This window comes from Lonchura striata, chromosome 2 (genome assembly GCF_046129695.1).
Source record: "Lonchura striata isolate bLonStr1 chromosome 2, bLonStr1.mat, whole genome shotgun sequence".
Lineage (NCBI taxonomy): Eukaryota > Metazoa > Chordata > Aves > Passeriformes > Estrildidae > Lonchura > Lonchura striata.
The window spans coordinates 70,085,560-70,099,557 of record NC_134604.1 but is presented as its reverse complement, the minus strand read 5'-3'; the positions used below and the strand labels follow the sequence as shown (position 1 = coordinate 70,099,557).

At 50.6% G+C, this 13,998-nt stretch overlaps 1 protein-coding gene across 1 annotated transcript; it reads left to right on the top strand.

The window, feature by feature from the left end:
• The first annotated feature begins 1,831 nt into the window (after positions 1 to 1,831).
• Positions 1,832 to 7,042, top strand: SHISA2 (shisa family member 2). The gene is made up of 2 exons (XM_021530667.2): positions 1,832 to 2,126; positions 4,073 to 7,042. Exons 1-2 carry the CDS (start codon positions 1,832 to 1,834, stop codon positions 4,624 to 4,626), a joined length of 849 nt encoding a protein of 282 aa, XP_021386342.1. The 3' UTR covers positions 4,627 to 7,042.
• The last annotated feature ends 6,956 nt before the right edge of the window (positions 7,043 to 13,998 follow it).

Genomic DNA, 13,998 nt, shown 5'->3' with positions numbered 1-13,998 from the left:
TAGATAGTCTGCTTGTAACCTCTCTTCTCATAGTCTGGTTTTGCTATTGAAAGAGAACCACCTTAGTGAGTATCAGTGAACCATCAACTCAAAGGATGGGACTGGGAAAGTATTTTGCTTGCCACGTATAAAAGACTCAAGAAGCTGCTTTTCTTATTATGAAAATGTGTGTCTAACCTAGATTTAAGGAAAATGATCTCGTAGGAAGAGCTCTGTGAATGTAGGCATTTAACAGCTGCTGTGCTGTCACTTGTGGCTGCCAGACATCCAAAGACAGGTCACTGGCAGGAGCTCATGGTTCTAATTCCTTCCCCAGGCAATCCCCTTCCCTCCCCGTGCCCCATCGCTGATGGGGGTGTCTTGAGCAATGGGTGCTGTGGGGGACATGGGCTGAGTGTACAAAATCTGTCACTGCCCAGGACCGTCTGTGCTGGGCTCCTCGTGCTGGAGCTGGCTGGCAGCTCCGGGGAGCTGCCACGCAAGTTTTGGGATGGAGCATCTCAGACCCTATCAGTTGAATCACTGCAAGTTTCTTCTCGTTCACCCAGCTGCACTGATTGGGTGATGAATAACCTGTCGTGCTGCAGCCCCAGTTCCATCTTGGTAAGTGCAAACTTTTCCAAAAGTTAGCTGCTCTGGGTTACTAACCCTCTCTGAGGTAGGTAAGGCATGAGGTGTGGGGAAACCATCTCTACACCAGCCCAGCTCCGGCAATGGGCTGAGCTGCAGCCGCGGCCACGGCTGGAAAATAATTCACTGGGAGCAGCAGCGAAGGTAGGGGGGCAGAATGCATTTACCTGGTCCCTAATTTTACCAGAGTCTGGTGCTCCAGAGCAGCTCAGTGAAAGCCCGTAGCTGTCAGACTGGCTGAAATGAGAACAAAAGAGGGGATGAAGATGGAGGGAGAAGGACAATAACTAAATTGAAGAAGAAAAGCTTGAAGGCGTGAGAGAAACACACAACACTTTGCAGTCACCTTCCTCCCAGTGATTTGCCTTTACAGCGGAATTTAGAACAAATGCCACTTATCAGAGCTCCCGTATTTGTGCCTTTTTCTTAAAAGAAAAAAATTTTTTTTTACTCGATGCAATGCATTGTAACTCAGAGTTGTGGTTGGTGTCCCGACCAACAAGCTGTCTCACAGGGAACGAGAAACCACAGACTGCCTTAACACTTCAGCAGCTGAAGGTGCATCCCTGTGCCCGGCCCCGGCTGCCACTGCCTTTAAGGAAGTCGTGAGGCAAAGGCAGGGCGCCCTTGCTCGGTGCCGGTGCCCGGCAGGACCGCGGCCGCTCCCCGCTGCCCCGCGGCCCGGCCCGCGCGCGGCCCCGCCCCGTCGGGCGGGGCGAGGCGGGCGCATGCGCGCCGGGCCGCCCCGCCGCCTATAAGTGCGGCAAGGGGGGAAGGGGCGGGCAAGAAGCTCGCCGCAAACCCGCGACGGCTCCCGTGGAGCCGCCGAGCAGGAGACACCCTCGGGGCCATCCGAGCCGCGCGGAGAGCGCGGCACGGGGCCGCTCCGCTCCGCGCCGTCCGAGGGAGGGTCGCGGGCTCCCGCCGTCCCTCGCCCATGGGCGCGGAGGAGGTCGCGGGCCGGGCGGGCGCGGCGAGGCGGCGGGGAGCGAGAGCGCAGTAGCGGCGTCCCCGGCTCCGCCGGTGCGCCCCGGGCGGCGGCTCCGCACCCCGCGGGCCGGCCCCGGGCATGCGGCGGCGGTGGCGGCGGGACCTGCGGCCAGAGTCCCCGCAGCGCGGCGGCTGCCTGCCCCGGGGGGCCGGGCGGCGCTGCCCCGGCGCGGGGGGGCCCTGACGGAGCGGCCGCCCCCCCGGCGGCGCCATGCGGGGCTGGCTGCTGCTGGCGGCGCTGGGCTGGCTGCTGCCGGCGGGGGCCGCGGCCAGCGGCGAGTACTGCCACGGCTGGCTGGACGGGCAGGGCGGCTGGCGGGACGGCTTCCAGTGTCCCGAGCGCTTCGACGGCGGCGACGCCACCATCTGCTGCGGCAGCTGCGCGCTCCGGTACTGCTGCTCCAGCGCCGAGGCGCGCCTCGACCAGGGCGCCTGCGACAACGACCGGCGGCAGGGCGGCGGTGAGCCCGGCCGCCCCGGCAAGGACGGCCCCGACGGCGCGGCAGGTGAGGCGGCCCCGGCGCGGCTCGGATGGCCCCGAGGGTGTCTCCTGCTCGGCGGCTCCACGGGAGCCGTCGCGGGTTTGCGGCGAGCTTCTTGCCCGCCCCTTCCCCCCTTGCGGCTGTTCCCCCTCCGTCGAGTCGTGGGGCAGGACGGAGTCGGCGCTGGCCGGCCCGGCGGCCGCTCTTACGCTGGCAGCAGTGCCCGCGCTGGAGGCCTGCCTTTCCCGGCCTTACTGCTGCAAATCCCAGCCACGTCTCTGTCAGAGCCGGTGACACCGCTCCCCCGAGTCCCGGGGACAGCCGTCTCGGCCTGGCACAGCTCTGCCGCCGCTTTCAACGGGCTCCTCGGCCGCGCTTGAGCTCCCCATTGAAAAGGCGAGGAAAAATGAGTCAACCCGTATGAGCAGATCAGAAAAAGTAACAGGATATTTCAAAAGGACTCTGGCTGGTCCCCACTGTAATTGTGTATGTTCTTTCAGCTCTGATATCCCCACTTAGGACTGGTTTTACAAGATTGAATTTCAAGGATAAACTCAAGTCTTTCTACTGCTGTTTAAAAAAGCCCCGGTGGCTCCCCAGTCCCCTTCTGACATCCACACATGCTGAGTGCGGGAGAAGTAGCCTGAAGTGATGTTATAATTAGGACAGATTTACTCCTGAAAACTTGCACATTACAGTGTGGAGCAAGTGTGTGCACCTGCTCAAGAGCTGCTGTAGCGCCAAGCACAGGAGTGGAGATGATGTTTTACAGCCTTTTGTTTAAAAGTACTAAAGTGATGGAAGAAAAGTGGCCTTTTGGTTATAATGCTTCATGTAATCAGCTCTGCCAGGAAGTATTCTGACTCGAGCAGACAGATAACCCCCCTCTCTTTGCAGTTCTGAGGACAATGCATTTTTGTAACAATTTTTTTATTTAAAATTTATTGCTTTGCTGGTTTGGGAGCCATTGCCCTGTGCTGGCACTGATTAACTTGCAGGCCATTAGCAGTGACTGCCTTAGCAGGGTCAGGCAGGGTCAGTCAGGCATCCGTAGCCCTGCCTGCATCTTGGAGCTGCCAGGTTTTGGTGGAAATGATGAACTCCAGGCATGTTGCTGGGAGCATTCACAAGCACTGAAGGGAGACACCTTCCCTTTGTTATTTGTGGATATATCCATGCAGATTTCTTACTGAGGCAGAGAAAAAAGCTTTTTCCCTTGGACTGCAGAATGGATTAGCTTAGTTGGATAGAGCTAATTGGACCATTGTGGGTCTGATCCCTGTATGGGCCATTCACTTAAGAGTTGGACTCGATGATTTTTTTGTGTCCTTTCCAACTCAGCTGTATTCTGTGAAATCTTTACATGTAGCCCAGATTCTTCCAAGGATGATGTTTACAATCCTTGGTGGCTCCTGATGCCACCAGTGAGCATCATCTGTACTTTTTGCTTCTACCCCTTGCCCACCTTCAGCCCTCCTGCCCTGATGTCCCTTCATTAGGCCTCACAAGGACTGCTGCCCCTTTGGAGCATGGTGCTGTCTCTGCAGCACCTGCTCTGTGGCTTCTCCCTAAACCAGGGCGGAAGTGCAGAATGGGTGGGCATTCATCCCCAGGGCTGTGGGGTGTCAGAAGGCCTGTGACTGTGATCCTGAGCCCTCAGGAGGGATCCTGCCCCACAGTATCTCCTTAAGGCACTGTTCAAACCCAGCTGTATTGTGGCTGATTGTTCTAGTAGGACATGTTGGAGACATGATTTGATAGAATCTGCAGCTGTGGTTACTGTGAACTAGACCACCATCAACAGGAGGGAAATTTAAGCCACTGGGTTTAACAGCCCTTTTCATCATGCTGGTATAGAATGCTCTGCCTGTGCTGGGAGGAAGTGGGCTCTGCTTGCATGAGGGGGGACTTCTGGAACTGCCGAGGATTGTCCTTGGCCTACACTGACAATATTTTCCTTGCTGTTGCAGTGCCCATCTACGTGCCGTTCCTTATCGTGGGATCTGTATTTGTCGCTTTCATCATCTTGGGGTCACTGGTTGCAGCTTGCTGCTGCAGATGCCTGCGGCCCAAGCAGGAGCCCCAGCAGAGCCGAGCACCTGCAGGCACCCGCCTGATGGAGACGATCCCCATGATCCCAAGTGCCAGCACCTCCCGGGGCTCCTCCTCCCGCCAGTCGAGCACGGCTGCCAGCTCCAGCTCCAGCGCCAACTCGGGGGCCAGAGCTCCACCAACGAGGTCCCAGACCAACTGCTGTTTGCCAGAAGGGACCATGAATAATGTTTATGTCAACATGCCCACGAACTTCTCGGTGCTGAACTGCCAGCAGGCCACGCAGATCGTGCCGCACCAGGGCCAGTACCTGCACCCGCAGTATGTGGGCTATGCCATGCAGCACGACTCGATGCCGCTGACCCCGGTGCCTCCCTTCCTGGACAGCCTGCAGAGCGGCTACAGGCAGATCCAGTCTCCCTTCCCACACACCAACAGCGAGCAGAAGATGTACCCAGCTGTGACTGTGTAGCGCTGACACCTTCCCCTCCCCATCCCCACCCAGCCAGTTTTAATATCTGAACTGAACAGAGGAGAAATACTTCTTTGGAACAGAGCTCCCAGAACACCACTTGTAAATAATTTTGAAAGGCTCATGCATGTCAGACAGTGTTTATAAACCATTTATTTTCATCGGGGTCTGTTGCCAGGAACTGTAAGGATGATATCTCGGAATTAACGTTGCCAGATACGCTCTCATTCCAGCGCGTCATTTACGGTGGCGAAGGATTACGCTGGAAATGCATATGTATTTCAGATCACTGTACTCATGAGATAAATGTCAGAGCCGTAAAGTGCCCTTCAGGTATGACATGGTCACAAGTATTTGCCTAATTAATTCTAGAAAGAGTTTTGTTACACTGTACAAGACAGCAGTACTTCAGAAACCTCTCTGCTCCCAGCTCCATAATGACATTTCCTGTTGCTTTACAGACAATCACAACTAAGAGCTGAGCAGTGCAATCCCTGTGTGCCCAGCCACCATGGCTTCTTACCCACACCCTCTTTGGGGTGAAATGCCACCAGAAGCTTGGTCTTGCAAAGACCAATTTTCCTTGTACTATGTAGGAATTGGAAGAGTGAATTACTCTGCTCTTCTTTCCCGTGCACTTGAAACCCTTCTTGATTTGGTTTTATATCAAGATCAGGACCCAGTAGTGATTTGCAAAGATTTTATCTTTGTGAACATTTTACTAAAACCAGGATATGAGGTGCTTGCTCTTTGTGACACCCAGCAAAGCTTTTGGTAAAGCTGGCAGTGTCTGAACTGAACCTGCCTTGGCAGAGAAAGGTCAGACTGTGATTCCAAACACACCTGATTTAACCTCATTTCCCATGAAACAGGAAATCTGTGTGAATGTCCACAAAGGTGTCACCCCAAAGCCTGCTTGCACTGGAGTCTGACTTGCAGGAAAATGGACTTTATCTTGTCCCCCATGAGCCCATTCTGAGTCCCCTGCCTTACCCTGTGGGAGTGGGAGAGTGTTATACAGAACCCAGTTGGGATGTGAATGGGTTGGTAGAGATTTGAAATCCATCCTCTTTTCTTCTTTACCCGTGGCAGGGGACTAGGGAGGCACAGCTGTATTTAAAAATAAGGAAAAAAGCCCAACCAAGGGACAAAATGCTTGTGGTGTCACAAGGGTCATGGAGGTGGTGAGATGCAGACAGGAGGGACACTTTACACTGGAGCTGTCGGCTCTGTCCTGCTTTGCTTCATATGGGGAAAACACCTCTCCAGGTTGAAGAGGCAACAAACAATGAGATCATTCTAATTATATCACCCCAAATGAAGCAAACTAAGGCTGGTTTTGTGTCTTAAAAAATATAGCCTCTGCATTTCCATCCATTTTGCTCCTCAGTCAAAACAGTGCAGCAGAAGACTTGAGGCCCTGAGCAAAACCCAAGCAATTACTGTAGCCAGATCAGTGATGACAAAAGGTTTCTTATTGTCTGATACTGTATCAATATGTAGCAATAACTGTGATGCTCTGTTTTGTATGGCTGTTTTTAAATTACACAGAAGGTGCAGACGCATTGCCAAACCCAATGGTTTACTCATAAACATGCCACACACAGGCAGTTTGCAGCCTGCAGCCATGGTTTGGCCACTGACACGGGGAAATGAATAGGTAATTTATCCCAGATCTGTTGTTCCTGGCTGTGATCTCCCAGTTGGTGTGCAGGATCTGGACAGAAAGATTGGTTTGTGAGACCTGGCTTCCTCTCCTGCCAGACTGGATGTCTTGGGGAAGGGGGTGCCTGGTTGCTGGAGATGTTGGATGCTGCACAACTCGGTGCTTGGGGATCTTCAGGGCAGTGGGTGCTCCAGAGCTGGGTGCTGCCAGGCTTCTGAAGGACCCCCCGCAGTCTCTGGTCTCTGGGGGTGTAGGTTTCTACCTGCCCACATTGCAGCGGGGTCACACTGAGCTGGTCAGACACAGGGGCAGCTGCCTGGGCTTCCCCAGGAGCAGGAGGTGTTTGGCCCTGGGTGAGCCCTGGTCCTGTGGTTGTGACCATGTCCCCCTGTGAACCAAGTCAGCTTCCCCCCACTGCCTGCCTTGCACAGGCCCTGACAAGGACACCTCCTCTGACCTATGGAATTCAGGTGAATCTTTGTATATTGTTTACTTGTTTAAAAAAAAAAAAAAGAATAAGTTAAATTTAAGTCTGTAGAAATTAATTTACAACTGAAGGCAGAGAAAGCCACGGTCTAATAAAAGGAATTTTGTGAGATGTGTTTTTTTAATGTAATGTACAATAATGTAAAACCAATGTTACCATTTGATATAGCTTTTAAATCTCCGAAAGAGCACTTGCTTTAAAGTGTTTCTTACAACTGAAGAAAAAAGCCCCCTTTGTTTATTAATAAATACTTTATGGTGTAATTTCGGTTTTGTTTACTTTGTCATAGAGTTTTTATTTTTTCAGTTAATGCTTTGCTCTCCTGTGTCTTGAAAAGAACATCTGACCAGCCCACATCTTCAGACTGGCAAAACCAAAAGTTTGAACTTTTTGCTGTGTTTTTAGAGAATAACAGTAAACTGAACAACTTACATGTCTGAACAGCGTGCTGCAGTGAGGCATGTTTTGAGGGGATGTGTGGGGAGAAGGGGCACAGGGAGATGGCATCTGAGCATCAGCTGAGATGGGCATCCCTCACCTCTCAGGTGGGGAGGAGTGGTGGGAGCAGGATGGGCCAGAGCCCGTGGGCTCATCAAGCTCCCTCTTTTCAAAGAATGCCGAATACTCTGCAGCAAATGGCATTTTCTGAAGATTTTGGGTTCAGTGGGATTCACAGTTACCAGCTGAGCATTTTGAGTGTATAACTCTTAGTATGTGGCTGTGCTGTCCCTGCTGTGCTCTGCATGGGGACCCTTCTTGCTAGAGCAAACTCCTTCCTCAGAAGTGAGACCAGAACCAAAGCCCCATTGTGCCAGGGGGCATAGCTTCACCTGGGATGATGCCACTTTGCTTTCCTGGTGTTTGCTCCTTCCCGCTGCTGGTGATGCTGGCGTTTCACTCTGTGGGCAGGTGGGTGGCTAGAGGAGCCAAAAGGGCACAGAGAGGAAATTGGGTGATTGTTGCATCTGCATGTTCATGACTCAAAAGTAGGGAATAACAGTCTGGGAAAAACATCGCCTTGGTCAGGCTCTACGTAGCACATTCCAAAATGCCACAGCTTCCTGGTGTTTGGGGGAGGTGAGGCAGCAAGGCTGGAAGCAGAAAGCTGGCAGGGAACGAGGGGGTCAGCCATGGCTCGGAGCAGATGTGCCGAGGTGACGAGTACTGTGCAGCAGGGGAGGCCAACAATTTGTGTTCAAGCCTTTTCTTGTATTTTTATCTGGAAAGTTTCTTTGCCCTTGGCAGTTTTCTTTTTATGCCGTGCTGGATTTGGTGTGTGCAGCAAGCAGTGAGGGTGGGGAAAAGCCAGCAAACTCTACACAGGCTGGGCTGGTTCTGGTTAGCCCTGAGGGCACACCACCAGGCTGGTGGTGTCCTCACAAGGGACCCATGGGCACAGCGGTGCCCCGAGGTGGCAGTAGGCAATCCCGTGCCCAAACCACAGAGAAGAGCAGGAAACCAGTGCCAGCGACAGCATCCCCTCCCAGCACACACGTGGAGAAACACTCTGGAATGTCTCCCCTCTGAGCTGGGCACATCAGGGGACACACAGGGCACACAAGCAAGGGCTTGTGTGGCCCTGTACAGCTGCCACCAGCTGTGCCACAGTCATCGGGGGACACTGCAGGTTGGTGCAATTCAGGGCCAGTGCTCACATGTGGCCCATGATGCCCAAGGGGAGCAAGCCAGGGAGCAGGTCTCAGCTCAGCACATTAACCTCAGCACCTCCCTTGCAAAATGTCTCTCATTTGCTGCTCATTTTTGGTCTTGCTAGAGCTCTTCTCCCTTCAGATTTTCTGCTTTTCCACTCTTTTCCACCCACTGAAGTTATTACTAAATATTATTCCCACATGTATTCCCTTCTATTTTTCCAAGCTGAATCTCATTTTATTGTTTCCTCCTCATATTTCCTGCTTCTCAGTAGGTCCCTTTGTAATAACTCTCTGTCTTCAGTGGGGTTTGCAACATTTTCCCGCCCAGGATCACTTGCAAATGGACTGAACAAATCACATAAGCCTGTGCCTCCCCATCTACACTGAGTGGAGCCAGTTCCATGAGACCCTGTCCACCCTGGAGGCTCACAGTGTCCCCTGTCTCATAGGAGAGCATTTAATCCTTGTGACAGTATTTCTGTGCAGCCTGAATGCTCAGATAACACCGGTCACTGGTGCTGTAACAGCCTCCTGTGTCTCAGCAATGGGGATTTGCCCATGGTGCTGGGCCACGTGCCACAAAATACCAGTGTGGGCTCCAGTGAGAAGGCTTCAGGTGTGAGCCAGCCCTGTGCTGTGGCTGCTCTGCACCAAAAACTATACAGTGCTGGCCTGTCTGCAGCAAGCCCTGGAGGTGAGGGTGACACAGGTGATGTCTTGTCCCAGCACCCTGGGCTGTGCCAGTTGTCCCATCTCCTGGGGGACACCCAGTCCCAGACACAGCTTCCCCCCCCTGCCCATCCCCAGGAAACCACTACAGTCCTGGCACAGGGATGGATTTTCTGCCCTGCTGCAGTGACCCCCCCTTCCTGTTGGCCTGGGTTGGCACAGGACACTGTGCCAACACTTACTGGTTCTGTGATTTGCCCACAGAAATGCTGTCCTAATTTGTCCTTTATACCTGGAAAATCTCAGCACACTGACCTGACCCCAGGCCTTTTTCACCTGGCTTGTGACCCTGCACCTCTCACCTACTCCAGCCTCTCCATGCTGGCTTGTTTGCAATGTTTTCCCTGACCCTCATGTCATTTCCATCTCCTGCTTGTCCCTGATGAGCCAGACCTCTTGTGGGGGCAGCTGTGCTGGATGGGAACATCTGGGGCATCCAATTCATGGGCAGAGGCATAGCTTCATTTGGAAAATACCTTCCCACTTAACATCAAAGGTTAAGGACATCTTCCAAATACCGAGAGCAAGGCAGCAAATGTTCCACTAGGCACGGCTGAAAAGTTGCTAGGTGTGCAAGAGGCTGAGTATCCTCTTACTCCCTGATTTTGATTTAGAAGAGGGGAGACAAATCTCTCTGGAGTGTAACATGAGTTACAGCTCTCAGATTGCAAGTGCCTCCAGCATTGTACTAGCTGCTGTCTTTGTCAAAAGAAAGTTAGTTGACTTTATTTTTAATATTAATCAATTCCGGTGGCTATTTCTGATGAGATGAAGCCGTGCAGGTAACAACTCAAAGCAGTCACCTTCTGCACTGGGCACATCCAGCTCACCAAGGACACATGTTGCTTTCTGTTTGCATTGTCCAAAACACATCAGGAAATAACAAAGAAAACTCACCTGAAACCTTGAAATCTTGTCTGCCATCACAGGCTGTTGCAGACATTGTTTAGGCTTATAACAGCAAAAAGAGATTTCAAAGATTCAAGAAAGAATAGCAATAACATCTTTCTCCTAAACATGAGAATCCTTTACTTTCATGTAAATAGTCCCTTATTGGCTGATATCAGTCCTTCAGAAAACCTCCAGCAAAATCAAGGCAAACAGTGATACATCAAGCTGAAAAATGTTTAATTCAACAGGTAAATTGCTTTCCACCAAGCCTTCCTCATGTATAGTGCTGAACCAGCTCAGGGCATGGCCCACCCTGGTTTGCCTCTCTAGGTTAATTTGAAAAAAAAATAAAGCACAAAGGCACTACTTTGGATTCCATCAATGCTATTAAACCAGGCCAAATGAGCGTCATGTCAAGAAACAGTAATAATGCAGCAATAAAATAAAAAAACACTTCTCTATCTCCCTTCCAAGATATTGAGCAGCTTCACAAGATTATAAAAAATTGGCTGGCTTGGAGGGGACCTTAAAGATAGTCTAGTTCTCAGTGTCCCATCCAGACTGGTTTTGAAAACTTCCAGGGATGGGGTACTTATGTTTCCTTCCATCAGATTTAGGAAGAACTTTGAAAGCTGATGGGGACAATGTGGCAAAGTGTTTGATTCTGCTGGATTTAAAACCCAGCTTAGCTGGGCCACAAACATCCCAGAGCTTGCTGGTGCTGCAGATGCTGGCAACAGGGCAGGTCTGACTTGTTGCATGACAAGATGAGGATGCTGGTGTGTTGTGCAGTCTCTGCTATGATTCAGTACCCAAATAGTAAATATTGGCTTTTGCAGCTGCTAATTCCCTCAATATTTGCTTTTGAGAGACAGAATCCTATTGACTTCACACAATCAGTCTGTGTATGATTGTAAATCTCTCATTACGGGGGAAAAAATTATTCTCCATTTTCATTGCTGCAAACCAAAAGCAACTGCTGTATATTTACCATGCAGTCAGAATCAGGCTCTCAGTTTAAAAGCTGAAGCTGAAGCCCACCCTCACTGTGGATGGGAAATACAAACAGTCATTGCACAGGTTTTAGTTAGCAGTTATGAGAGTGGTAGGCAGTTCAAGCTCTGATCCCTGGCACATCCAAATGAGCTGGCACTAAGATCACACTGTGTTTTTTTATGGACTAAGGCATGTTTTCAGGAGCTTACAGGCAGTTCCTTCCACAGTGTGGAGAAAGGGAGTGAGATGGACCAGCACAGTTACAAACCCAGCCCAGAATCCCTTTCTTCCAGTCCTTTTCTCCTGAGGGACTGGGGCTGCTCCTGCTGCCTGTACTAGATACCAACAAGTACCAGCAGTTCCACAGGACCAAAAAAGCAGTCTTCGTTTACTGTGACAGCTGTGCTGCACATTTTGATGAGGCTGTAGGCCAGTGCCAGCTGAGCCATCAGACAAGGTGGCTGTGAGAGCTGAGGCTCTGCAGGATTTCAGTTCCAATCTGCCCTGAAAGGTTGCAGCTTCTTCACTTGAGGGCTGCTTTGTGTGACCCAGGAAGCTCAGTGCCCTCACCACTCTGACATGACACCCTCACAGGGGCAGCACCAAACACCAAGGCAAATACAGAGGGGAACCATGACCACCTCTTTGACCATCACCCCACTGTCCTTAGAGAGTCATGGCAAGAAAAATGCCATGAGCTTCCTCCCATCAAGCTTCCTCATGCTCACGGTGAATCTCCTGGCTGGGCATGGCCACTGCAGCAAGGTCTCACCAGTACTGTTCACCATTCCCTTACCTGGGACACAGCCCACTCCTCATCTGCCCTTGAGCTCCTTGCTCAGCGTGGACAGCCACAAACCAGCAGTGTCTTTCAGGGATTTTTAAAGCCTCATTTCTCTGCAGTCTTGTATTTCTGCTGAGGAGGAAACCCACTGCTCCTTCTGGGTTTCTGAGGACTTGCTGCACCCCCAGTGCTGAGGGAACTCAAAGAGGCACAGGGCTGTGCTGGAGGGAGGGCTGGTCACCGGGTACTGCCACAGCAGCACTCACTAGAAGGGATTATGTTTCTCAAGTCTTCTTGCTTAACATTCCTCAGCTGGACCTTTCTCAGTTACACTTTTATTTTTTAATGTTCCCACTTCAGACTTGAGCATTAATCTACAGGTTTAGGGACTTTGATTCTTCTTTGTTCTGGTATGAGGCACCGAAGACTGCCGTCAACAGACTTAGCAGCTGCTCCAGGAAATATTTGGCTCTGGGACATAAGCACTAGGCTCTCTCACAGCCTTGCCTGTCAGACTGTTAGAGGGAAAGTCTCTGAGGTGATTAGTCAACTAATATATCTAATAAGGGGTTTAAGCAGCAATCCATTATGTTTAACAATTCTGAGAATAATTTCCTTTTTAGTGCGCTGTACAAGAGACGACAGTGTGGGGAGCAGTTGGCTGAGCATCCAATTCTCCCACCACCAACTGAATAAGGCTTATTTAAGTTTATCATCAATTTTACTTTGGCATAATTGATTGCCCAGATGTGTGAAAAGCTTTTACAAACAGCACAGTTACTGCTGCTACAGGCTTGCAGGCTGGGCTGCAGCTATGGAGGCCCAGGGAAGGAGCAGGCATTTACTCCAGCGAAACAGGGATACACAAGTTCATCACTCTCATTTAATTTCCCTGCAAAAGAAAAGCAGATACTGGTCTGACTTTTGGGATAAAAATGTTTTGAAATGTGCTCAAGCAATGACTTGTCAAGGGAAGAGGGGAGATTTGGCTTACACCTTCTTTCTGTTCCATAATTTAAAAAAGAAAATCCAGAAATAATTTGTTGTAAAAAAGTCTCCCTACACTTTTAAAACGGGTTCTGTCAGCAATCTACTAGGAAAAATCCTATTCCTCAAGTTATAGCACCCTAAGGGGGAAAATTTTAGCCAAACTATATATAAATATGCACTTTGTTCCTGATAAAATCTGTTTAATTCCAGCATCTATTAGTATTTGGAAAAAGGGATCTCTTTTTTAAAGCTCATACTCTTTCATTTTCTATAGGGATCTGACAGTGCATGTTCCCCATGGTCACCAAAAATCAAGTGAGGCCAACCTTTTCTGCAAATTTAACTTCAGCCATGACTTGAGTCATTCCTGAGTCAGTGCCAGGTGTCCCTCTGCCCATATGGATGTGGCACTACTGGGGACACGAGAGCCTTCGTGTGGTGCTTCCTGCTGCCACTCTTGCTTGAGACCAGGGACCTCCAGAGTCACTTCTCCAGGTCTGGCAACACGAGCGAGCTCGGCAGCGTCAGCTGAGCACCCTTGGCAGAGAGACGTGCCATTCCTGAGCAGGCAGAAGCTGGAGAGAGCCCATCCCAGGCTCTGGAGGAAAGCGTCTGCCATGGTCTCACCTCACCTCCCATCTCGCTGCACTATCACACCATGCCCCCCTCAGAATCAGGAGCCTGAAGGCCCCATGTTAAAAAAGCCTCTTGCAAATTTAGCTGCAAGTAAGGAGGCAAGGGAGGGGTTTTAGGGCTTAATTTCCCCCTGCTGTGTCTACATGACTTAACCGGGACAAAAGACTTCCGAGCTTTATTTTGGTGAAGCCTTGGTGAGATGAAGTGTATCATTTGTAGAAGAATCTCTCTCCATCTAGCTTATATAAAAAGATAGTTTTCCCCCTGAAGACACTTCAAATACCAGTACCTGCTGTCAGCTCATCAGAACCATTTTTATTTTGCCATACTAGCCTTGTATTTGAGGCCCAATTCGAGTCCTATTAAAGGAACTCAAGCCTTGCTCTAACGAGCAGGCCCTTAAAACACACCCAAAAGGCTGTGAAAAAATAAAAATAATCCATTCAACAGCTTTGCAGACTAAATCTCAAATGTATTTAACACGCAACTCTTGCTGCAAAGTTTGTGGAGGGATAAAACAAACAAGCCTCGGTCTGCTGGA